A 27,314-nucleotide genomic window follows, 5' to 3' on the forward strand; every position below is an offset into this window, starting at 1 on the left:
CAGGCGAGAAAGGAAAGAAAAAGGAAAAGGTAAGTCGGCAGTTGCTATACAGTAGTAAATTGAGGAATGGATTAAGTTCAAATATAAATCACGACAGTACAGATTAAGAAACAACTAAGTTAACTTTTAATACTTTGGTTTTTTCTGGACCTAAATTTTGGAACTCTCTAGGCTCTAGCGTTAAGCAATCTGTAAGTCTCTCTTCATTTAAGTGTAAACTTAAGGTTTATCTTCTCGATAAATACTGTGACTCATAGAGTAGTTCATTTTTGTAGTTATTATGGTGCCAAGATATATTATGTATTACTATAAATGTAAATTTTCTTCTTGATATTAATATGTGTCTAACTGAATATTTTCAGATTGTCAACCTCTTATTCCCTCCCCCTGTTGTCTTGTGCCCGTTGTGTGCTGTGCCTATTGTCGATGTGCTGTATTCTTCTATTATTTCTCATATTTTCTCTTTTCTCCCGTCTTGTCTAGTCTAGTCTCTCTTTTTGTTGTTGTTGTTGTGTGTGTGTACACTTCTTGTTTTGTTATACCCCCTTTTCCCTATTGTATTCTTAGGTAGTCACAAATATCTATTCATCATGTTTTATCCGGCTCAGAGGGGACCCTAATAATTACAAGCTCTGCTTTTACCAGGGTCTCCTCGTCTTTCTTTTAGTTAGCTATGTTTTTTATCATTATCATAATTTGTTATTTTGCTTTGTAAATGTGTTATGATCCAATGTTATGCTCTGTATGTCATTTGAAAGAAAGACGAATAAAATCTTATCTTATCTTATCTTATCTTATCTTAAGTAATTATTCAATAAGTACAATTTCAGTTTACGTTTGAAGACAGATATACTGACAGAATGGCTAATGCTTGAGTCAAGAGTGTTCCAAAACCTTGGTCCAGTGCAAACTAAAGTGTTGAGATCGATAAACTTTGTCCTTGCATGGGGTAAGTGGAATGCAGAAGCACCTCTTGTGGCATAATTGTGAATTTGATTGTTTCTCTTGAAAATCTTGGCTAATACCAGTGGCAGTACACCTGAGTTGAGATCATACATTAAGGAACCCAATTGCATATAATAAATATCTTCTACCTTTAAAATCCTATGATGATAAAAAAAGAGGATTTGTATGAGCACGAAAGTCAGCATTACAGATTGTTTTTATTACCCTCTTTTGAGCCAAGAATATTTTATCTAATTGTGTTTTTAGAGATTTGCCCCAAGCAAGCACACCATAATTAATATAAGGTAGAATTAAAGTTGAATACAAGATAAGTAATATGCTTTTAGGAATATAGACTTCAACCTACGAATTACACCAGTATTCCTTGATAATATTTTGCATAGATTATTTACACGAGTTTTCCACTTCAATTGTTCGTCGATATAAAGACCTAAAAATTTAGTTGATGTTACCCTGTCTATCAGAACACCGTTGAACATAATGTCACCGGGCAACATCTTGAGCGAATTGCTATATATCATATAATTGGTTTTTGTAAGATTAAGAGACAGTTTATTAGCATGAATCCATGAGGTAATACTGCGCAACTCCGAGTTCGGCCCATATTGACTTTACACACCGGACTAAGGGGGGGGGGGGGGTACTTTCAAAGGGATTAAACATGCATACGCGTACCCTAAATAATACTGAGTAGGAGGGGGGGGGGGCAGGGGCGGATCTAGCTTTTTGCTAAGGGGGGGGTTGACCAAAATAATGACGATGCGGAGCATCGTCCACGAGCCGCGAAGCGGCGAGCCGATTTTTTTGGGGGTGTTTATTTGAACCCCGTAAGTGATGTTTTCCTGGCATCTATTAACACAATGGAGACCATAAAAAGCAGTGCATGATAACGTCTTTTTAAATCAAGTAACAGTTAAATACACAGTTATATCCAGAGTTATCATGTGTTTGGTTAAGTTACCAGATGAGTTGAAAATCTTCTCACAATATTTGCACTTGAAAGGGTTTCTCTCCAGCGTGCGTTCTTTTTTCTTTCTTTTTTTTTTTCACTTCGGCGGTGGCCCGTGTCCTCAAAAAAGCTGATGGGGGGGGGGGGGGGGCAAGGGACTCTGTGACATTTGTTCGCCCAACCCCCCCCCCCTCCCCCAAAAAAGAAATAATAATAATAATAATAATAATAATAATAATAATAATAATAAATGAAATAAATACATAGAAATAGAATAAAATAAAATTACAAGTTTAAAAAAAAAGATAAGATTAAAAAAAATGGTCCCCGGATTTTTTTTGGGGGGTTGCAACCCCCCCACCCCCCCCTCTAGATCCGCTTCTGGGGGGGGGGGGTGGCCCACCCCTACTCTATCGCACGCCCCACAGCTCCCTAGCTCGATGAATGAAAAAATTGCAGCCTTGTTTTTATTTGCTCGCTACCATATGTAAAAATGTCAGCATTACGGATAGGTCGCACGGATAGGTCGCACTCTCGCCTTACTCTTGGATTATATCTTTGACTTTGTTTCTCATATGGAAATTGGGTTGTTCTTTTTGAAGTTTTTTGTTTTGGATTTATGTGACCACTTTTGGAATAGGAATTTTTCGTACTGAGGTAAGCAAACACTGTGGGCTTTTCATTTCATTTCATTTCATTTCATTGTGGTTAGCTGCACGATACGCGCTATTCAAATTTCGCGCCTTTTTTCGAAAGCCAATCATGGCGGCTCACGCCTCCGAGCCGGAAAGATCCATGATGAGCGAGGATGAAATGGTTTTTCAAACTGTGCAAAACAGGAATCCTGCAAAAAGGCAACGTGGGAGAAGCTCTACTAATATAGAGAACTTAAAACACGCCTCAGAATCATACTCTTCGAACACCACTTTCCACACCACTTCCCCAAACCCAAACCCAAAGGGCTTTAACATTTTCATAACCCCAATAGATAGGACAAAATCTTTGAACAAAGTAAATCCCATACAAATAGCCAAGGCAATTCGGGAAGTTTGCGTGAACCCTGTAGATTTTATCAAAACCACTAATACGGGACTCTTAATCAAGTGTAAAAATACTAAGCAGGTGAAGGCTATCTCAGAGATTAACAAAATAGGAAGTGTTGATGTAAAAGTCAGTGAAGGAGTGAATGGATCAAAGGGAGTCATTTATGACATCCCACAGGAAATGAAGGAAGAGGAAATTCTTAATGAATTGAAAACTCAGAATGTGATTGGGGTGAAGAGGATGGTAAAAAGAGTCCGAACAGATGAAACAATAGAAGGAAAGCGCCAAATCTCTCAAATTCCCATGCGCTGCGTTATTCTAACCTTCAGTAAAGTCACTATCCCCCCTGAAATCCACTTATGTTTCCAAATCAAGCGCGTAAAACAATATGTCCCACCTGTAATTAGATGTTATCAATGCCAAAGATTCGGACACAATGCTTCACAATGTAATTACAATAAAAGATGCGTCAGATGTGGAGAAAACCACTCGTTCGATGACTGTAAAAAAAAAGAAGAACGAAAGTGCGTAAATTGCGGGGAAAACCACTCTGCAGCCTACAGCGGCTGCGCACAAGCAAAAAAGGCAAAGCAGGTTCAACAGATACGGTATGAAAAGGGGCTATCGTACGCAGAAGCAGCTCAGTCCTGGCAGCAACAAAACAAAAAAGTATCAAATCCACAGCCTATTCAACAGAAAAATAAAGCCAACAAAACATTGAGTAAGGAAACAGAAAAACAAACAAACGAACTTCCAGTGCGGAATGTTGGTAAACCTAATAGTACCTACGCACAAGCAGCTGTTCCGTCATTCCTGACCAGAGCAAACACCACCCCACAATTTCAAAACCAGGTTATTCCTCAGGTACCACAGAGTAAAGAGACCATTAATAATCAAGGAACGTCAAATGAAACACCACAAGGCACTCCACCTATGACCAACTTCATAGCCTCGGCTAGTGATGAACAAATTATAGATTTTATTTGCCAACTAATTTTTAAATTCACAGAAGGTAGAACTGAAAAAGAATTGAATACTCTTGTTTGCGTCGCAGCCAAAAGGGCGCTGCAACAAAATAGTACATATGATAGAACAAATGATAGTGATTAATTTACTCATGTCACTTTCCATTATACACTGGAACGCCCAGGGACTCTTAGGGCACGGCAATGAATTATTAAATTATTTAAACTTACACAAGGATTTTAAATATGATATTATTTGCATACAGGAGACCTGGTTTCATAATAACATTATTTTGAATATTCCAGAATATACATGCTTTCCTAGAAACAGACAAAATAATATTAGAGGAGGCTGTGCTATATATGTTCATGATAGGATTAAGTATGAGGGTCCTTTCACAGATGCAAACTTAGAATTACAACAAATGAATGTTTACATAGGGGGGAAAAAATTGTCAATCATTAATTATTATAACCCTTGTAATAAACTGAATGAAAATATTATGAATAAGTTAATGGAAAATGTATCTAACAATGAAAACGTCCTTATAATGGGAGATTTTAATGCTCACAATGTTTTATGGGGCAGCGAGAAAACAGACAAAAACGGTGAAGTAATAGAACATTTTTTGAATAAGAACAGTTTGATTATTTTGAACAATGGAGAGGGGACCAGATTAGACCCACGAACGGGGAAAACATCATGTCTGGATCTAAGTATCACATCTCCTTCTTTGGCGTGTAAGTCTACATGGGGAGTCATGCGGAGTACTTTTGGTAGTGACCACTTCCCAATCTCTCTCCAAGTGTCTCTCGAAAAAAGTACAGATCCGCATAGAGCAAATGCAGGTATGCCTAATGGAAATGTGGTAGAAAAGCCTTTTTCTTTTAAGAATATAAGCTGGTCTAACTTTGCAAAGAAATGTGAAGAAGTATTAAATGGACAGATTACATTAAAAAACACAAATGTAAAGGAAATGTACACCCAATTTATGGAGTACCTAAAAGAAGTTATAAAGGAAGCTGTTCCCCAAAAGAGTAAAAAGAAACAAAACCCGGTCCCATGGTGGACAAAAGAATGTTCTGCTAAAATTAAAGAAAGAAATAAAGCGAGTAACAAGCTCTCTAAAGGTAGAATGATAACGCTGGAGAATATAGATGATTATAGTAACAAGAAAAAAATGGCACAACGAGTTCTCCGCCAAGCAGAACAAAAATATTGGCAAGCGTTTTGCACGAAACTGGACCGTTACATGCCTGAGTCAAAAATCTGGACCTGCATAAAACGACTAAATGGTGTTCCAGGTGCGAGGTCAAAAAATATGTCATCATTGACAGAAAATGACAAAGAAATAACTCGGGAGGATGAAAAGGTGGATGTTTTTGGACGCTACTTTCAATCTTTAGGAATGAGAGAAGATAGGGTAAATGAACAGTATTTAGCTTTAGTAAAGAATAGCATGAATATTCAGGAGAGTGTTATCAATGAACCCTTTTTACTCATTGAATTAGAAAAGGCAGTACAGTCAAAAAGCGGACTGCCCCTGGTCAAGATAACATTCCTTATGAGGTGTATGAAAACTTTCCTAAAGAAACTAAAAAGGTTATGTTAGATATAATAAACAGGATTTGGGGAACAGGGGAAATACCCCTCCCACTGAAGCACTCTATTTTGATACCAATTTTGAAACCTGGAAAAGATCCCCGGAAAGCGTCTTCATATAGACCCATTTCACTCACATCATGCTTCGCCAAAATAATCGAGCGTTTGATCAAAGAAAGGTTACAATGGTATGTAGAAAAACATGAGTTACTACCTAATTTTATTAGCGGGTTTAGAAAAGGGCGGAGTGCCATAGACAACATAGTTCTCCTAGAAAACGATATTCAGAAAAGTATCAATTGTAATGAACACATAATAGCTGTGTTCCTAGATATTGAGAAAGCTTATGATAAATTATGGATAAACGGACTACTATTCAAACTCGCCCAAAAAGGAATAGAAGGAAATTTGTTACAATATCTACAAAATTATTTGACAGGACGTACCTTTCAGGTAAGAATTAATAATACTGAATCAAAAACATATGATATGCATAATGGACTCCCACAAGGAAGTATTTTGAGTCCACTGCTTTTTAATTTAATGATTAGTGATATCCCTACAGATCCTTCAGTGCCCTTAGCTGTATATGCTGATGATTTTGTCATATGGGCATCAGGTAGGGATATCCTTCAAATATCAAGCAAACTTCAGGAATACCTGAATAGACTCCAGACTTGGTTTCGCAGATGGGGATTTCGGCTTTCGGCTGATAAGACAGTCCCTATATTTTTTACAAAAAGTACAATGAATCTCTCACCACCGCAAGTAGAATTAGACGGGAAAAAAGTGCCCTTTCAGAATACTCATCATTTTCTGGGGGTAACTTTTGATAAGAAATTGACCTGGAAGCCACACGTGGAAAATGTTGTAAAGAGATGTAAAAGAAAATTGAATATCCTAAGATGTTTAACGGGAACTAAATGGGGGAGCTCTTCTAAATCCCTCGTAAAGGTTTACAGGGCATTCATAAGATCTTTACTCGACTATGGATGTGAGGCCTACGATAGCGCTACTACCACCACAAAAAAGGCACTTGATTCGGTGCAATACCAGGCGCTACGGATTTGTGCGGGAGGACTACCTCTCACTTCCCTACAATCCTTACAAGTGGAAATGGGGGAATTTCCCTTGGATCTAAGGAGACAAATTGTGTCAAGTAAATATAGACAAAGTATCGAAAGATCCCCAAACCACCCATTATCACAAAACATAGGGCCATGTTGGCAATTTGATTATCTAAAGGGAAAAGACTTTCTTAGTAAACCTTTCGGGTATAGAACCCAGAGTAAAATAAAAAACTTCATGACAGAAACTGCCGTACCATCCCCATTTCCGCCATGGCTTTTTGAACCCCCACTGGTTTCGACCGAGTTGAGCTCTCGGATTTCAAAAGCCGACCATCCGAATGAACTACAGCAACAAAGCTTAAAATTGATTAATACAAAATGGTCGAACCAGTTGCATATATATACAGATGGATCTAAGTTTCCGGAGAAGGGCCAATGCTCGGCTGCTTTCTATATCCCACACTTTTCTGTACACCAATGTAAAAGATTAGCGAATTTTACCTCATCGTATAGAGCCGAGTTGGCTGCAATTGTTCTTGCCCTTCAATGGATCGAAGAAACAAACATCTATACAGGTGCAGTCATTTTTAGCGACTGCTTAAGTGCCCTCACAGCCTTGAAACATTTTAGTGACGAATCCTTTGTCACAGAAATATTTATAATAACGACCCGATTGAAATATAGAGGGATCGAAATCGCTTTGGAATGGATTCCAGGCCACTGTGGGATAGTGGGAAATGAAAAGGCAGACTTCTACGCAAAAAAAGCTCTAACTCAGGAAATTGAAATGCATAATAAATTGACTTTATTTGAAAAGACAAGTTTAATTTTGTACAGTTCAAAGTTACTTTGGCAAGAAAGGTGGAATGATACCCAATCGGCATTAAAAATCCTTCAGCCAAATGTTATCTCACAATATTCTTGTAAATTGGGAAGAAAAACTGAAACTATTCTTAGGCGACTACGCCTGGGAGTGTCTGGACTCAACCAAGACCTCTTGCGTTTGGGCATCCACTCCACAGGTTTCTGTGACAGCTGCCCAACATTAGAAACGGTCAGACATTTTTTGATAGAATGTCCAAAGTATATAATAGAAAGGGCCATGTTAATGTCAGAAGTTAATATTTCCAAGGAAGAGGACATTATGATATGTTTACGAAACAGTGACTCTCATGTACAAATGGCAATTTCTCGCTTCGTTTTTAGAACGAAGCGATTATGTAAAAAGTAAAATCAAAAAGAGATGAAAAACAGAAACCGCAATCAATTTGAGCTGAATAGAAGAGAAAATAGGTTTTTTGTGTATAACCTTATGCCTACACCTGTATTAGTGTCTTATTTGAAGTTTTGATCGTATAGACCTATATATCTTATTTAGGCCTCTTTTAATTTAAAAAAAAAAAAATAATGATTGAAACAATTTAACATTATTTATTTGACCAATCGAAAAACATATCTTAATACATACACACAACTTTAGGGAAGTGGAGAGGAGAGAGAGAGAGAAGGATACATGAAATCTGCTGGGGAAAAGAAAAAAAGCAATTAAAACTTGCTATATCATTACTCGAAAGCATGTCACCCCCCAATGATTATAGTAGTTAAAAGTCATGCGCTATATAAATAATTTCATGAACTAACTCATATAAACTAATAAAGCCCACAAGTGTTTTGCTTATGCAGTTGTCTTTCTCCTAATAAATAAATAAACCCTCTAAACATACAGGTACACGACGCCCCCTTGTCTATGCCAGAGTGACCTAGGTTGAGTTTATCAACCGAGAAGCGTACGGCGTAACATAACTCGCTGGGCTGGTAAGAAGGCATCATAGAAAGGACAGGGCCAGCGTGAGTTGGAACTGTGTGCGGATCGTGGTTTAATTTGAAATAATTTTTTGTTTTTATTTTTTTGTAGACTATGACTAATATTATATTAAAATGAGATTGGAAAAAGAAAAAAAGAAATAATAATTTTACCAAGACATTAAAAGAAAGAGATGCGATGAAATTGGCAACAATAGTCAAATTTGACTAATAGCCATTATAATACCAAACGAACAACAACATCTAAGCAAAAATTTCAAACTTCAAAGTTCCAAAAAAGAGCACACTCCTCTAGCTAGCTGTTAAATTGTACAATTTTATTCAGTCTCTCAAGTATAGAAGAGGAAGGGCTGTCGTGTGGTAACTGGCTAGTGCCTGAGCGTAAAGTATTTGGTAAGTCGGATTCTCCTCAATAAATTTGTATGACTATGAAATGTTTCGCTCGCGCTCTCGAGATCTATGCTTTGCGACTTTGCCTATGCTGTGTGTGTAATTCTTCTAGCTACGGCCTTGGTGGCCGAGCCTGTGGGGGAGTGCAGCGGGCTGGAGCGGTGTGGAGCCAAGTCCTTTCGGATCGGCTGGGTACTGCAACACTTAAGCTACTTTACTATCCTGACTGACGATATCTATTGGTTCTCAACATTTCAAACACCACTGTACAAAACTCAACTGAGTTCACTCAAAATCGGTTCTTGTCTTTAGAGTGACACCTAAACAGGAGTAAAAAAATACACTCTTTTTAACTTCCATGCATGTTACACACTTGTTAGATTTTTAGTTTACTTGCACAACCTTTTAAATGCACCAACATTGGCAACAAGCATGCACTGCAAATGAGCACCTAAGTTGATTCCTCAGCACTACATCCTGACTTATGGATCCTGCTGAGTATCGTCGTAGAATTAGAAGTAGATCTAGAGTTAGAAAAAAATATTTATTAAAATACTTAGTCTAGATCTAGACTCTATTAGAAAATGAAAATCGGGAGTCTACTGTCAGCTGTAGAAATTGCTGATAAAGTGACGATATGCCGATCAGCCACTTTGTATTCATTGTGTGCGGTGGGTGCATTGTGTTTAATTGCTGCCTCTCATCCATGAATCTCAGCCATGGAATGACGAAAAATTAAAATACAACTCACAGTTCCTGGGCCGAGTCGTGGCAACTCACATTCAACTCTGCAAAAACTAAAGTTATGCACATTGGAAAGGGTAACACCAAATCATCGTACCACATAAGCAACCAAATAATCCAAGAAACTGTTGCGGAAAAGGATTTGGGTGTCATGGTAGATGATGAGCTGACTTTTCACACACATATTGACACTGCAGTTAAAAGAGCCAATCAGACGTTAGGACTCATAAAGAAAACTTTCACAAGACTATCAAGAGACACATTACCAATCTTGTTCATGGCCATTGTTTACCATCTTCTTGAATATGGAAATGTCATCTGGCATCCAAGGTTTAAGGCTGAAGCAGTGAAAGTTGAGAAGGTGCAAAGAAGAGCAACAGAGTTAATTCCTGAGTTCCGACACCTATCATATCAAGACAGACTTAAAAACTTTAAAATGTATTCTTTGCAATAAAGAAGGATATGACTGAGGTCTACAAGCTGATGAACGGCCTCGGCCTCGTAAACTCCGATCCCAGCCTTCTTCACATCTGCACCTCATGAAGCTACAAGGGGACACCACCACCAGAAGCTGTATCAAAGGAGCAACACAGCCCTAAGAAGAAACAGCTTCAGTCAGAGAGTAGTCGAATCCTGGAATAGTCTTCCTACATCTGTCATCTCTGCATCTTCACTCACTTCTTTCAAGATCAGATTGGACAAGCACTGGTCCTGTCAGCACCAAATGCTTCCATAAAATTAATATGTGCGTCCACCCGCCATGCGAGCAAAAATAGTTTCAGGTTCATTAGAACAAAGCACCACTCAATGTAACGACCGGAAGTTTCAACAGGATCATCTCACACTTCCGTATACTGATGCTGATGCTGAATAAGCTAAGGTAGACTAGAAAAAAATTGAAGAATGATGTTCAATAGATCTGCTATGAGTCACAACTTTATTTTATCTTATTATTAATCATTGTGTTTGTAAATTGAAATGTACATACAGGTCATGGTATTTTCTTATCGTCCATGATATAATTTTGTTTCTTATGATATCATTTTATAAATTTTACAGGATAGAGTATACAGAAACGTATTTCTACTGATTGAAGCATCAACTCATCAGCATCGCCATGGCAACTCAAGTTGTTGATGTAGCAGTGCAGAGCCTTGGGAAGATGAAGGGTAACATCGCTAGCGGAATGGATGACATCCTGAGTGTAGTGGGGAATTTAGCCGAGGGTGAAGGTAATTTACAAAAAGTACTTTTAACATGCTCATAAATATTGTTACCGGTAACTATATATTTCAATGTTAAATTTGATGGAAAAATTTGTCCTACAATGAAACATAGGGAAAATATCGATTATTTTGTAAGAATAATGAATTTGAATATGTAAGTGAATGTTTATGGCAGTGTTTTCTATGTGTGTTTGCAAAGTGGACTTGTTTCACAAATATCATTGTGATAGATCGTGGTAGCAATTTATATAACAAATTGCTGTGTCCCTAGATTAAAAAAACCCCTTATGAATGCACTGTTAATCAAAAGAAGAAAAAAAGTCAGGGGCTTGCTATTCCAGTTGGTCTGCTCGTACTTTATAGGGGGGGGGGGGATCTGTCAAAAAGTTATTTTGCAGAGAAAATATTATTTGAACACCATAGTTTGGTATAAATGGCCTTAACAGTGAAAACTGCAATTTTACCCTATAGTTCCCAACATGAGTAGGCAAACATATTTTTAGTACTTTTTCATGATATTCTTTTGTTTTTCTCCACAAAATGCAGAGTCGTTTGATGGTGAGAATCTGGATGCCCTGGAGGAGATGCTGTTAGATTACACTTCAATGGAGCGCACTTTGAAACAGTTCACTGCAGCAGTGTCAGAGGTCAAAGCCCAGGTACCCATTTTTTAAATGATTGAATTCCATGTCCAAGTTTGATTTTAAATGGACTGATTAACAAATCTAAGGTAGTAAAGATTAAGTCTGTTCGACTTGTTGACGCATTTACAAGATGTTGGGCCCTATTGCTCTCTTTCAAAAGAGAGCTTTGGCAAGTGGGGGGGGGGGGGGGGGGGGTCAGATATGGGTTTAATTTCTTGGGGACAGGGCATGTCCATACTATGCTTCAGCGGATCACACCTTAAAGCCCCACTGTCCTACTTGTAGCTACTTGCTCCCTCGATATTGAAAACTTCCCCGATCGGTGCCTGTTTGTCCCCCATGATCCTCTTTTTCTTATTTTAGTTGAGAGCTGAGTTGATGAGATAGCCACCTGTCAGTGACCTGGCTGGGTGGTCTAATCCCTTCTAGCTCAGTAGTATTGGCGGTCTTTAAAACAGTTTGTTGCATCAAGGTTCAAACTGGTCAGTAAGTTGAAGAGAAATGAAAACCAGTATTTTCTTGTTTCCGGTCTTTATTGGTTATATAATATAACTAGGTTTGGGGGGGGGGGGAGGGCTGTGGAATCACACACTTTCTACAGGTTTTGAAAGGGATGTGATTTCCTTTTCTTTCCCTATATCTGTTGTGAATTCTATAATATTATAGAAAGGATAGAGCAAGAGTGAAAACAAGTTTAATGAGTGAGTAACCTGCACACCCCCAATCAGTAAGTCAGTTTGCTTTTCCCCCTCCAAGGTACAGATGATGCCAACTACTTTATTGAGAAATTTCAGTATGATTGTCATGACAATGAACACCATTTTCCTTTAATTTAAGATTAACTTGAGTTCTGGTAAATATAGAAAATAAATTCTCACAGAATCCAACAAAACCTACACTGAATGTTCCAGATTAAAAATAAATGACATGTGCCAAACGATTTTGGTGGAAAATGTAAAATGGCTCAGTAGTGAACATAGAAAGATAAGGAAATCTAGGTAAGTTAACACAGGTCACTTTGTCAGGGATGCCAGTTTTTAGGCAAAACCTGGCGATTTATTTTCAGGCTTTAGTTTATGCTTTTTTAGTACAAAATAGCTTATTCTAGGTGATTTTCAGGCCCTCTGGTCAATTCTTACTGGTATCCCTGACTATTTGCAAGTATGGGAGTTGTGGCTTTTATCGAAGATGATGTCTAGTAAGCTTTTGTGCGTTTGTTTTTATTTCACTGGTTCAAACAACCAATCTACTGCAGGATAAACAATCCAGAATAAATTATAGCAATTTTCTCTCAAAATACAATTCCCATACCAGGGCCCCGTCTTACAAAGAGTTACGATTATCTCCTATCTCTTATGTACATTGTTGTGATTGATATCAATTCTTTGTAAGACGGGTTCCAGAGCTCAAGATTAGCTTTAACCTACAAACTAAAATACGGTACATGTAGTTCTCAGAACGTGGCTCCAGCAGACTATTCTTGATTTGATTTCCTCCTAATATTCAGCTCAGAGATTCGGATGTGAGTGTGGAAGAATGTAAGGCACTTCTTGAAGCGGCGCACCAAGACAAGAAGAAGGATAACTATGACAAAGATCTGCAGAGTCATAGCAAGGTCCTGGAGTTCAGGAACAAACTGCAGGAGCTCAGAGAAGGTGACAGATGCTTATCTAGCATTACTTATCTTATTTGATTTTGAAGATCACTGTTATGTTGACCTGTTTAGAGAATTTACCTAATAATCAGGCCCCTAAAGCTCTGCCTTTGTATGGTATTTGTTTTCAAATACCAAATTGTTTTAGAGAGCAGGAGATGTTACTATTTCCATGGAGTTTTTTCTTTCTTTTCTTTTTCAGTTTTCTTTCCTTTTCTTTTTCATTTTCTTTTCTTTTCTTTTTCATTTTTCTTTGCTTTTCTTTTTCATTTTCTTTTCTTTTCTTTCTTTCATTTCATACATTCATTCATTCATTCATTTATTTCTTGGTCCAATGTACATTCAAACAGGGAAACTTGTTTTGCTCACATGGCATTTGCATACAGAAACATTCACCAACCGATGATATAATAATGTGATAAAGATGATATGAATAATATTTTTGTTTAAGTCTTGGTTAATTTTCTATTTCCTTCTGTAGGTTTTCTTTGTTGCTTGCTTGGTAATTTCAACATAATCTTAGGTTTATGAGGTTAAACATCTATCTGGATATGTACTGTACAATTCTTGTTCCTGGATATAGCATTCTTAAACTGAAGATATGGTTTGATAGAACATAGCTGGAGATGCAATATATGGACTCCATTTGAGATGTAATGTTATAGAAGATGCAATGTTATTAAATAGTATAATTATATACATCAGAGATGCCAACTGTTCCGTTTTTGCCGTATTTGATCCGTTTTTTCGCTATGAATACGGCAGTACGTTTTTTGTATGTTTTGTTACGTTTTTTTAATTTTTTAATTTTTTAATTTTATTTATTTTTTATTTATTTATTTATTTTTTTTTTTTTTTTTTAGTGACGTTTTTCTTAATTTCTGATCATGGGCTATGTGTCGTAAGTGTATTATGCACCTACATCTTCAAACGATGCAAGCAGGATGGTTATACGGGCCCCAAACTGCGCACATTGCGAACCACCCACGTGTAATGTATGCACGTTGCGCTCCGATCCGGGTAGGTATACGTGGTACTGCCAGGTTTTTTGTCTCGCCTGCGTAGCAAAAAGCGAGACATAGGCGCCGCTTTTCCGGTAATGTACGGCGGCGACGGCGACGGCGACGGCGACGGCGTCAACATCAAAAACTTAACCTAAGATTAAGTTTTTGAATTTTTGATATAATTTTGAAAGTATAAGTTCTTAGTCAATGAAACTTGGACTATAGGGTTATCAAGTCTCCCCAATCATGTGAGTAGAATTTCAGGTCACTAAGTTAAGGTCAAAGGCCATTTAAGGTCAACAAACTTAGACTTTGTTGTGGCATCAACATTAAGATTTTCAAAATGCTTCTTCTTCGTTATTTTTCAACCGATTTTGATTCTGATTGTTTCATATGATAGGGCTAGGAGGGGATTTAAAATTTCTACACAGAATCGTGAAATTCATTATCTATGCTAATTTATGCAAATTTATTCGAAATCACAAAAAAGGCTTTTTCTCCTTCATTTCTCGACCGATTTTGATTTGGTTTGCTTTATATCGTAGAGCTAAATTTGGTACACTAAACTTCTACACAGAATTTTGAAATTGTTCTCCATTTATTAATTATGGTAATTTATGCAAACTTATTCCAAAAATAACAAAAATTGCTTCTTTTCCCTCATTTCTTGACCGATTTTGCCTTATCTGGTAGAGCTAAATTTGGAACAATAAACTTCTACACAGAATTGTGAGATTTTGCTGCATTGATTATTTATGGTACTTTATGCAAATGAAATGAAATTATGTCCCTTCCAGGGCATCAAATTTCTATTTTTTTGACCAGTTCAAAAGTGTACCACATAAAATTTACGATATTTGTTGTTGTGAGCTGCGGATGAGCGCTACGTCATTGACGTTCTGGTTTATCATATTGAATTGCGTTATGCAGGCGAGACCGCCGAGAGCGTTTCCCTTGTTAAGCTGCTCGATTGGGCGATATGTTAAGTTGAGAGATTTTTTCAAAAATACTGTTTTTTGCTCTTAAGAATACTTTTTTTTGTTGAAGAAGGTTGGCATCTCTGTATACATGTATGTCAAGAAGAAAAGAATTCAGTTAGAGACCATCAACACTCCTGGGCCAGAAAGGATCAGACCACACAGGGAGGTCACTGACAGGTGGCTATCTCATTAACTCAGCTCTCAACTAACATAAGAAAAAGAGTATCATGGGGGACCAACAGGCACCAATTGGGGAGGTTTTCTATATAGAGGGAGCAAGTAGCTACAAGTAGGACAGTGGGGCTTTAAGGGAAGGTTTTTATTTTTAAAGGTTGCTTCTGCAATTGACCATATAATACTAATGACAGGAAAAAAAATGCCTTTTCTTTTGTACTGATGTCACTAGCTCAAGAAGAGGAAGAAGAAGAGGATGAGGCAGGACCGTCTTCTAACGCTGACCAGTCACTCGGAGAGGAGGAGCTAGTGATGACACAGACCGAGGTAGGAACCAAATGTCCGTTCACCCAGCAGGAGATGACGAACCCTGTCAGGAACACCATCTGTGGACATCACTATGAAAAGCGAGGCATTGATGAACTGTTGTCCAAGAGAAAGCGGTTCAGGTAAGTGCTAGGACTATTGTCTGATCTAAACTTCACAATGTGCTCAAAAGTCCAATTTGAATAATAATAATAATAATAATCTCTTAAAGTCCACTCCAAATTTTATTAAGTTAAACCGAAAATGGATTTTTTTTTTTTCCCAATTGATCGTGAGCCGGGCAGCCACTGAGCAGCGCCAAATCGACGTTGCTCTATCCCTTATTGTTGAACGCCAAACAGGGTAGCTGCAACTCCCGTCTTTTAACGTCTTTTGGTATGACACGGCCGGGGTTCGAACCTACGACCTCCTGGTTGTGAGGCGGACACTCTACTGACTGAGCCAACACACCGGTCGAAAGCCTCATTGCTTGTGTAATTTTTTGATTTCGCATTAAATATCCCACTGGAGCAATCATCGTTAAACATGCCCCGTTTTAGTTTGTGGACTATAGAACAGTTTGTTCTGTTCATCATCACCATGGTTTGGGGGTCGGGATCTACTGCCCAAAGGACAGAAGGGTTTTTTACAAATACTGCAACATCATGAGTGAGAAGGTAAAACTCACAAGGTACCACATGCAGTGCAGTTTAAATGGCGTAGCCAAATTGAATGGAATGTTCCATCTTTCACCAAATAAAATATTTTGTACCATCTTGCAAATAAAACATATTTATTATCCTTGATGAGTTGCTAGGAGGTATGCATTGTCTTCCAAATATGTAAAAGAGCACTCATAGGTATTATCATTTCACAGATGTAAGATATTACTTACATAATAATCGATATATCAGTTCTCACTATATCAAACATAATCTTTTACTAGACTTAACAATATACTTCTGTTTTTCTTTCTTTTTTTCTTCTTGTTTTTTGTAAATAGTGTAAATAGTTCACAACAAACCTTTAGGAAGTTTGTTGTCATATTTTATATATTTAAAAGGTGTTGTAACAATTCAAGCTCTATTTGCTTATGTTTCATCATCTTTGTGTGTTTATTCTTTAAACTGTATATTAGTTGCAACTTGTCTCTGATAAAACATTGTTATATTCTTTTCATGTGAAGTCAATTCAAATGAATTGTGAACATGCATAAATAAAATAAATAAATACATTAATAAATAAATAAATGAATAATGTTCACTCATTTTTTCATTATTACCTGGATATTTCTTTATAGATGCCCTCTGCCAGGCTGCAACAATAAGTCCTTCATTGTCCATGAACACCTGCAGCCTGATCAGCACTTCAAGAAACTTTTGGAGAAGCAGAGGAGAGCTAACAAACGCAAGCAGGCAGATAGTATGTATGTAGACTGAGTCAACAAGTAAAACTACCAGTGAAGAGATGCCAAACTTTACCTTACTTATGTACCAACAAGGCATTTATCATCCATTATTATCTGGATTTTGATCAGGCCTTCAAGAAACTTTTTTGAGAAGCGGAGGAGAGCTGACAAACGCAAACAGGCAGATAGTATGTAGAGTAGACTGAGTCAACAAGTAAAATTATCAGTGCCACATATACGCTGATGAGATGGCAAACTTTACCTTACTTTAGTACCCACAAGGCATTTATCATTCATGATTATCTGGATTGTGATCAGGCCTTCAAGGAACTTTTGGAGAAGCAGAGGAGAGCGAACAACGTAAGCAGGCAGTTGGATGTAACCTGAGTGAATGAGTAAACTTTCCAGTACTAAAGATGAGCTAAAGAGATACAACTCTGCAGTTGACATTTGATGGAGAAAGAGGAGAGAAATGGTAATTGATGTTTGTGTTTAGTCATGAGAAATGCTAGGGAAAGGTGACAGAACTGTAGTGTTATTTTATATACTGCATAGGAAGATTCTAGTAGGCGTCTGGTTGGTTAAAACTGCTAAAGATGCATGTAAAGGTAAAGGGATAGTTGAGTTCTTTTCAAAACTGCAAATGCCTTCAAAGTGCAAGGTTATTGCTCTTATTCTTATTTATGACATTTATAGTGCCCTTTTAGAACTTAACATTGCTATGAAGGTAATTTTTAGACCCCAAAATGTGTGAATTGAGATTAAATATGATCATACCAATACAGCTCTACTTTCAAAAAAATATGGTGACCTTTGGACATTTTCCTTACAAAAAATTACATTTTGACAGGCATAATTTTGTCAAAATATCCCTTTTTAAGACTCCACACTCGAAATAAAGTTTATAGAAAGAATATTGAGTGCTTACTCCTTGGTTACCCTGAGACTGCAGCTTGAACTGTACAGGTTGGAGATCACCTTGAGCAATAGTTTTAACCATGCCCCTCAAATAAGACAATAATTGTATTGAAGGCACATGCATTCACACATAACAGGTAAACTGCCTTAACCCTATGAAGCCCGCGGGGGGGGGGGGGGGGGGGGGGGGGGGGGTCTAATAAGTAGTGGGTTATTGATGTAGACAAATGCTCATGTACCTGTTACAGCTCATTTTATGTACATGTTATTACCAAAGAAAATGTCAGTCAGTCACTCAATAGTGTCTGACAGTGAAGTCTAGAAGGTAAACAGGTTTCCTTGCATAATTTGAATACAAGGACACAGCTAATGTTAAAATTGCACAGATTGGACATACATGACACATTTATAATTCCTGCAAAGTTCTACAGAAATTGGTGTTGGCTGCAAAAGGGACATAGTATTTGTAATGTATGTTTTATATTGGGTTAGGGCTGATCGAGTCCTAGGACAATTTTGACTTTTTGTGAACTATTAGAAACTACATTTTGCATCATCTTCACCAGATGATGTCATGAAGATGATGGTAAGGTGTGGCCTTAAATTTTCTTGTAAAAGTAAAAACATTTTCACTTGCCAGCTGATGTCAGAGAGAGATATGTGTAACATATATGCATGTTTTTGTTCCATTTCATTGTTGACATTTTTTCTATTAAAACAAGTTAAAAATCATATGTACAAGTTGTGTCTCATAAATCATGCATTTTTATAGCAAAGGAGGGATTCGAGTTAGAGATTATGAAGATTGATCAAAGGAAAAAAGAGTGAAGAGGAGAGAAGGAGGGAAGATACTTGTGATGTGGAAGTGGAAAGATGTTGCTTTAGAATTGATGTAAGGAGTGAGGTTAGAATGATGAAGCAAATATGATGGATGAGGAGAGGAAAGGAAAGGTATACATCTATAGACGAAAATTTCAGCAGTGGAAGATTGATTTATGTACATGTATGAGTAACAAAGAACTTAGAAAAGGCAGTGTTACAGAATATAGAAATTACATTTAGAAAGTGCATTAGTATGAAAATAATGCCCAGTACAGGGGAAGTTCAAATAACAAGATACAAAAGTGCCTGGAGAGAGGGAGAGAGGTATAACAGAGAATGTTTTAATTATATGAAATAAAGAAGTAATGGGGAAAATATGATATAGAGAGGGAGAGAGATTTGTACATTACAGAAAGTTAAAAAAATACTGAGAGAATGCTAGGTTGACCGAGAGAAAAGGGGAATGATAGACCAGTTCACGGTTAGCAATTGTCCCAAAATGACCCTGAATATCCACAGATCTCCAAAACATGAAGAGGTCCCACTTTGTACATTTTGAAATAATCACTCATCCAGCAATGGAGGTGCTACATAAATAGCCTTTGTTTCCACCTGTGTATCATGGAGTGCACTGCTTGTGCATAAATGAATAATGATTACATAACTTTCACGAGAACGTGTCCAGTACTAGTATTTTGTCTCCGTGGATTTCACAATTTGGTCTACATTGATATTTATCTGGTCATGCTCAGACTGCAACTATGAACTGGCTTATTATTGTGGATGGGTGAAGAATTAAATATCCTCTACAAAATGAGCCACAAGAAAAGAATGGTGGAAAATAAGGAGAAGGATGCAAATTCGGAAGATGATGAGGGGAAGATATGATGGAAGTGGATTACAGATTGGAGAAATACAGAGAAAGAGAGAGTGAAAGATGTATAAGTTATAAGAAAGGATCTTATAACTTAATACAAAGCGCTATGTAGTGATTTGTATGTGGGGTGCGTGTGTTTGTACGTGCGAGAGAGAAAGAGAGAGAGAGAGAGAGAGAGAGAGAGAGAGAGGATAGAGAAACTAAAAGGGGGACTTGGAAGGAATAACATGGGGTAGGTAGATAAAGACATATATATAGAGAGGGGGGAAAGAGACAAAGAGGATAGAGAAAGACGTACAAGAAAATGAATAAGATTGGGTAGGCCTTTTACCGGGGTGGACTAATTAGCAATGTGTATGTCTTAAAGCCTGTATGCACTAGTTTGGCCAAAAGGGATTAGACCTCCCTGCATGGTCACTGACAGGTGGTTATCTCATCAAGTCAGCTCTCACTTAACATAAGAAAAAGGGGACCATGAGGGACCAACGGGTACCGCTTAGGTGTTGTTTGTTATATAGAGGGCGCAAGTAGCTACAAGTAGTGCAGTCCCGCGTTTAATGGGGTCCTTTTTTGCTTTCGAAAATCAATGTCATCTGCTGTCTGTTAATAATTGGGCCTTCATTCAAAGGCGTTAACGTAACGGATTTTAACCCCTTTATAATGATCCCATTTTCCTTTTTATTGAATGTGCATACAAAATTAAACGGACTCAAAATTTACATTTGGCGATACATATATAGATAGTAAGACATACTGATACACAGACACGTACACGCGGGCACACATATATTTATACAGTGCGTCCCAGACAAATACGAAACCTGAAAACAAATTATATTATTGTGAGTGAATATGTTAGCTTTTAAAGAGTATTATGCAATATTTCTCTACACATTTCCTGGATGATCGTGAGGAGCGTACACCATCACATTTCCCCAAAACCAATATATAAACCTTGAGCAAGTAAAAAATAAATGCCCCTTATATGATCGAAAGGGGTGCCCATTCTGAAAGGAAAATTACAAATTCTTTAGGTTAATTTTCTGCCTTCTGCACGTGCCCACCAGACAATACCTTTCTCCCTTTACTACAGTGTACTTTGCCACTGAGTGGCGGATCCAGGGGGGCCCGAGAGGCCCGGGCCTCCTCCCCTGGGGAAAAAACGTGTAAAAACACGTTAATTTTTCCCTTTTTGGGGGAGAGGGCCCCCTCCCCTGGCGCTCAAGGGGGGGGGGGGGGGGGGTGCGATTTTTCAAATTTTCGAGGGCCATACAAAAAAAACGCTCACCCCCCCCCCCCCTTGAGCGCCCCCCACTGAGCGAATTATCGGCCGGCTGTTTCGCCGCTAAATATTTTATCACGAATTGGGCCCCCTCCCCTGCCATCGGCTGGATCCGCCCCTGTTGCCACTTATACTGATTCCAATTGCAGATATATTTACATGTGAGTATAATATATGACCTTGTGAGGCTCACCATCGACAATATCTCAATTTTCCTTTATTTTGTGACGATAGCATTAATTATGCCCTCATTAAAAAAGCACATGGAAACAATCTCCTCTTTTTATTTTAAAGTTTCTGTCTCTCTCAGGTCAGGTTCTGTCATGTATACTCAAACAGTTATTGTGAATTTAATTATATGTAAATATAAGTCCTTACTTTTCGTAAAGTAAAAGTGTAATTTGGTTTCAAAATATATATTGGTTACATTAATTCATTAATTCTTTTGCCTTCAGGTTTAACATTTTTCTTGGACGCACAGTTTATATATCATACACATGTATATAGGCCTATTATATGCTTAATAGGTCAAACGGCATAAAACTATACCACAGAAAGAGAGAGAGAGAGAGAGAGAGAGAGAGAGAGAATGGAACGATGCTCTGGAAAGTACAGATTACAAAAAGGTATGATTAGTACACTCTCACCTACAAAGTGAGATGAGCCAAATCTTCTTAAATCATCAAGATAACGAACCATATCATCTGACCATGCACGTACTTTACAAATAACTTTTGCAGAGCCTAGTTTCATCCATGATTTAACAATCTCCTTTCCGAAGCTCGTTCACATCCCATGAATGAAGGAGAAATAATTATCTGTCAGCATTTATCTTGCCGACACCTTTTAAGACTGCCATTGGCGGGAAAGGAAAATGATGCGCATGGTTGGCCGCGCGTGCGTCGTCGAAGTGTGCGCGTTACGAAAACGTCGCCCATCGGTGAATGGGGAGGGCGTTAAGCCGCTGCTTACGAGAAGTCGTTCGACCAAGAAACGATACTGACAGACGGGTTGCTATTAGAGAACGTGCCACACAAACCCGCCTTCTCCTCGCCTCGAGCTCTCGCTGATTGTTTTTCTCGACTCGGCGCGACGACAGAGCAGTGAAAATAGACGATTTGTTAGACAGGGAATTAACGAGGGAGATAGTTAGAGTTCTTACGGAAATCTCACACGGCGTGGTAATAGGAATGCGATGAAGCGAGACTGTATGAATATCATATGAGCATTGATAAGGAGATAATTGGTTGCTTTTCAGGCGGTAATAAGAGCATTATCTACGTGCGCACTGCACGTGTTGGGATGCCCCCTTTAGAGGTATCGGGGAACTTAAGATTTGGCCAGGCAAGAAAGGACTAAACAATCTGTTGTCGTTGGAACATAAACTCAGTGCGTAGGTCTGATTTAGTCGACCTCTAATCCCAGTAAAGAGAGTGATTTATATGACCCGTTTCGGTGACTCGCTGATGACTGTGATGATCTAGCTTCAAAGCGAGGATCTGAGATGAACCTTTTACGATCGATGTAGCCCATATCGTAACAAGCTGTTTCAGGACTTCAAAAGATCGCAAAGGCTTTCAACAAATCAAATTTAGGGCAATTTTAATAACCCATTTCATTACCTTTGACAATGCATATTCGATTCATGTTGATCATTGTCACGGTTCGAGTGCCTTCTATAGGCTAAGCACAAAGATATTGACAATGCCCTATATAGTTTGAGTTTTTTGAAAGTCTCCGCGATCGTATTTGCGTGAGAGAAACGAATTATCGAATTGAATCTGTCCTCATTAGATAGAGAGAGAGGGGGGGGGGGGGGGGGGAGGAGTACTCTGTTTTCAAATGAAGAACTTTGATAAATAACAATGTTCATAGTATGGCCTAATAGTTCTATGCCTGCTCCTGTGTTTGCTTCTCCGCTGTTTTAGTTATCAGTATCATCCTTGCCTTTATATCAAATACAAATAGCTATTAGACTGATGCGAGCACAGATCGCCACCTATAAGGAGTTTGTCGGTAAAGCTATATGGGCTTTGAATCCTTAGACTAATCAACGAGCTATAGTCTACAAGTAGTGTTCTTAATTACTTGGCAGAATGTTTTGGCGCTATACGTTATACTCTACCCGTTTTCCTACAATTTTCTCACCTGCGCTAATATTTAAGGGAATAAACTGCGAGTGAACAAAGCAAGTGTGAGACACTATAAGGTTGCAGTAGCCATATACCCTCATTGCTGTAGGGAAATGTTACTACCAGGGACAGTAGCGTACGCAGGATTTTTTGAAGGGGGACTTTTAACATTTTTAAATCGGGCCGAAAATTTCGCAACGACTCAGCCAGCTGCTGAATAAGCGGGGGTGGGGGGGGGGGGGGAGGGGGTAAGAGGACACCCTTCTTCTTTTTTTTGTCTCGAAATTTGAAAAATTGACATTTTGTCCCGTGGGGGGGGGGGGGTAAGGTCATCTTTTTTAGGTCAGTCATTGGCATTTAAAAAAAATTTAAAACAACACAACAACAAAAAATCACAAAGGGGGGGGGGTTGTTCAAAAATACAAACAAATAATAATGAAGAGGGGGGTTAACCCCCCCCCCCCCCCCCCCCCTCTGCGTACGCGTCTGACCAGGGAGTTGTGAGATGGGTGGAGTTGTTCACTGAGTTCGGAACCGTATCGGAGCAATAATAATGATGATGATAATAACAATATATGAATTTAGAAAGCGCATTAATCTCTGGAGACCCTTTCCACCCGTAACAAGATTTAAAAAAAGAAAAAGCAATGCATACATTTTTGATGCAGGATATAATAATAATTATAATGATACTACTACTTCTACTACTACTACTACTAATACTAATAAGAATGGTGATGATTATGTTGATGATAATAGTTATGATAATAATAATAGTGATATACTAATGAATAATGGTGATGATAACTATGATGATGATAATTGTCATGATAATAATAACAATAATAATGATGATGATGATAATTATGGCGAAGTTGAAAATAACAATAATAATTGTAATAATTATAGCGTTATTCGTGATATAAACGGAATGATCGAAGACACGAGAACAATGTCAAAATTACATGAAACTGATCAATAAAAAAACAAAAATCGCTTTTAAAATGTTTTTAATTATTTTAGCCATAGTCATCATGTCATAACCTGCCTACACAAAAAAGCGGGATAGAAAATGGCCCCATTAAAATGCCCGACGCGTCTACTTATTATTCTGCCTTCCCTCAGTCTTGGCGTGTCTCTGTTCGTCTCCGTCCCCCTTTTCTCTCTCTGTCTTTCTGTCTCTCTGTCTCTCTTTATTTATTCTTTCTTTAATCATCTTCCCTTCTTTCTTCCTCAATCCATCCTCTCTTTACCTGACCCAAATTACATAATTTCCTTGGGCTTGTATTCATCATCGTGTATTCATAATTATAATCGTTTTCATTTTAGCGACCACATCCAGCGGAAGGAGGAAAATAGTGGTTAAAAGTAACGAGATGATCAGGAGGATTTCGTCAAAAATAGATCATCAAAAAAGATATATAGATCACATTGCTGTACATCCCTAGGGTTATTTGATGAATACACACTCAACAGCTTTAGCAGGATGAATTTGGGATGATTTTATTCAAAATCGAACATAAAATTAACGAAAGCCTCATCAACGGGAGTAATTTGAATTTTGAATGAATACTACCAGTACTTTCAATACCAAACATAAACAATATCCCCGACGTAATCGCGGGCTCGCAAGACGAGATGATATTGGGAGGATTACAGATTGTATTTTCACTTTTCGTGCTTTCCATCATTCTTTCAAATTGATATGGTAGAGATGTCCATACAAATTGAACGTCTTTGATGTACAACGAAGAAAAGAAAAAAAAGAGAGGGAGGGAATACATAATTCATTTTTATTTTTAAATTATTATATTCATCAACTTAATTCTCTATGCGTCATCAAGCAGCACTTGTAATCGAGCAATACCGCGAGTACTGAAAATAACGAAATACATTAGCGTACAACGTTCATAGGATTGAGGTTAGAGTTATAAATTTAATAAGTAGCATTTTCATGAAGACGACAGGCAGTACTTATTAAAAGGCTACAGGCAAGTTCCTCAAAGCCCATGAGACAAACGGCCGTAGACCTAATCAATTTCACACAGTACCATATAGTTTCTGAGCTGAAAGCTGGAATGAATCTTCTGTGTACACATTTTTGAGCCGGTAAGTTTTGGCGGGGGAGGGGGCTGCGCAATTTAAAAGTTTCTCCATTGCATCGTAATCCCTGGAGTCGCCAATGGACCTGCAAAGCCCTAACGAAAATCCGGAAGACTTAAATAAAATCTTCGCGTCCGGGGCCCTCAATATAGACCAGTGTTTTTAAACTTTTATAATTATAGTCGCGGCACACTTTTAAGGTATAAATGTCTTCGCGTCACCCCGATCTCAAAGTTATCACAGAGGATTCATTATGCATCATTCTGCATGGCACTCGCAAAGTTCCATGTGGACACGTACGGACACACTTGTTTCTATTGAAAAATAGTACAATATGTATGCTAAAATATTTTATTTTGGAACAAAACACAGTAGATAAGATACAAATTTATGCACACGGGCACCTCGCTGCCGAATGTCATTAATATACCATTTATAATTTTGGTCACCTCGATAAACGAATATGAGGATATTCGGGCATCTCGTTGCACATGTTGCTAAACGTTGCGAGAGAGTCAAGCGAACGAACGTGGTAAAAATGTAATTTCTGTATAAAACTATTAGACATATTCGGGCACATTGCTTCCCAAATGTGACGATATTGGACACCTCGCTGTCAAATGGAAGGATCTTCGGAAACCACACGTAGTCCAAATGTGGATGAATTAAGGCTCTTCACTGCCTTAAAAAAAAAAATCACGTTTCCTACGTAGGCCTATTGCTAGCGAGCGAAGCAAGTAAGGAAAAGACACTTTATTATCTTTTAAATGTTATTTCTTCTTGAAAATAGACAGCGGTTTCTAATGTTTTGTTTTCACAATTCGGACGTGTAATTTTCCAAAATAGCGTTTTAATATAACGATATTTCTCTCGCGGCACCCATAGCGAAGTCTTACGGCATCCAGGCTGCCGCGGCACCCCGGTTGAAAAATGCTACTCAAGACTCGGCAGGCCCCAAGGGAATACCGTTTTCCCCTTTTTTTTCCATTATCTTTTTCTTTAAATATAGGCTAACAGACACGTACACAAAGCGACATTACTTGTTATTTCATGACTTTTTTTCCTTCTCCTGCGTACTTTTCTTCACCTTTGTTTTTTTTCTTTTTTTAAAACCGTGAATTCAGAAAAATTAGAAAAACAAATTAGGAAAGTTAGGAATTTTTAAAGTTGTCATTAGTGAAACAAAAATTTGCAACACTGTGATGTATCTTACGAGCTCCTCTCCAATTTGCTATGTACAGAAAATGTCATAAAATTTGCAATAATTATATTTAGGGTGAATGCGTGATTGAACATTTTCTTAATAGGGAAAATATAGGTCTTTGAAGTTTTTTAGTACAGGGCATATGGGAGGGGAGTTCGCAAGATACGCCACAGAGTTGCAAATTTGTGTTTGATTGATTGCACTTTCAAAAATTCATAACTTTCTTATTTTAAGCGGTTTTTGCTCAAACTTTAACTGCCCTGTTGAAAAAACAACTTAATATACTTGCAATTCATTATTATTGGTGTCTCACTATTTTTATGGAATTATTTTTATTTAAGTGTGTAACTGTGTTAGGTCACATGAGCCACATGTGGAAAGGAAGACATTCGGGTTAAGTTTATTTAGTTAATCATGTCATTTTCTAGTCACCCATGAAATTCTCTTAAAATGCTGCTGTTATTTTTCGTGCTCAGTGTTTTCTTGATTTTGTCTTTGTCGAATAAAATGACATTAGGCTGTTGGTCATGAGGTCATGAGGACCGACATGGCTGCGATGTCTCTCTCTCTCTCTCTCTCTCCCATAAACATAGAAACCTGTAGGCCTACGCCAACACCCCTTCACATACCCACACCCTTCAAACACCACGCGATTATTTGATATAGGGCTTAATAGATTTTACTTTATACCATCATGATTATGTAAGTATGTCTTCATCCTCACCACCTCTGTATCACCACCCCTACCTCCCACACTCCCATCTTTCTCTCCGAATCTTCCACGAAGCGACGACGAACTTATCTTCACTCAAACACCACCCACAAGGTAATCCTAAACTTTTTAAGATTGAAAATATTTCGACGACTACATTAAGGTAGCCTATGATTGTGTCGTTAAATGATTTGTTTCCCTTTCGACATAATTATAATCACACCATGTAAATGATGTGTTTTCATCCTCATCATCCCCCCACCACCCCCTCTCTCTCTCTCTCTCTCTCTCTCTCTCACTTTCACTTTTGTCT

General features: G+C 38.0%; 1 protein-coding gene across 2 annotated transcripts; it reads left to right on the forward strand.

The window, feature by feature from the left end:
* Positions 1-806: 806 nt before the first annotated feature.
* Positions 807-17,463, forward strand: LOC105443782 (E3 SUMO-protein ligase NSE2). 2 transcript variants are annotated; one of them, XM_030985490.1, is made up of 6 exons: positions 807-949; positions 10,615-10,787; positions 11,328-11,440; positions 12,933-13,080; positions 15,470-15,686; positions 16,844-17,463. In XM_030985490.1, the coding sequence occupies exons 2-6, from the start codon at positions 10,673-10,675 to the stop codon at positions 16,980-16,982; spliced, it is 732 nt and encodes a 243-aa protein (XP_030841350.1). In that variant the 5' UTR covers positions 807-949; positions 10,615-10,672; the 3' UTR covers positions 16,983-17,463. The 2 variants fall into 2 exon arrangements, with proteins under 2 accessions (XP_030841350.1, XP_030841349.1); XM_030985489.1 differs by lacking the exon at positions 807-949 and adding an exon at positions 8,684-8,814.
* The last annotated feature ends 9,851 nt before the right edge of the window (positions 17,464-27,314 follow it).

Source organism: Strongylocentrotus purpuratus, unplaced genomic scaffold (assembly GCF_000002235.5).
Source record: "Strongylocentrotus purpuratus isolate Spur 01 unplaced genomic scaffold, Spur_5.0 spur5_scaffold_15, whole genome shotgun sequence".
NCBI classification, from domain to species: Eukaryota; Metazoa; Echinodermata; class Echinoidea; order Camarodonta; family Strongylocentrotidae; genus Strongylocentrotus; species Strongylocentrotus purpuratus.

What these genes read in the sequence shown, in the direction of transcription:
- LOC105443782 (XM_030985490.1), top strand. Translation starts at nt 10,673, where the DNA reads ATGGCAACTCAAGTTGTTGATGTAGCAGTGCAGAGCCTTGGGAAGATG. An exon ending in ACTGCAGGAGCTCAGAGAAG is followed by an intron (nt 13,081 to 15,469) that starts GTGACAGATGCT and finishes TGATGTCACTAG; the next exon opens with CTCAAGAAGAGGAAGAAGAA. An exon ending in TCCAAGAGAAAGCGGTTCAG is followed by an intron (nt 15,687 to 16,843) that starts GTAAGTGCTAGG and finishes ATTTCTTTATAG; the next exon opens with ATGCCCTCTGCCAGGCTGCA.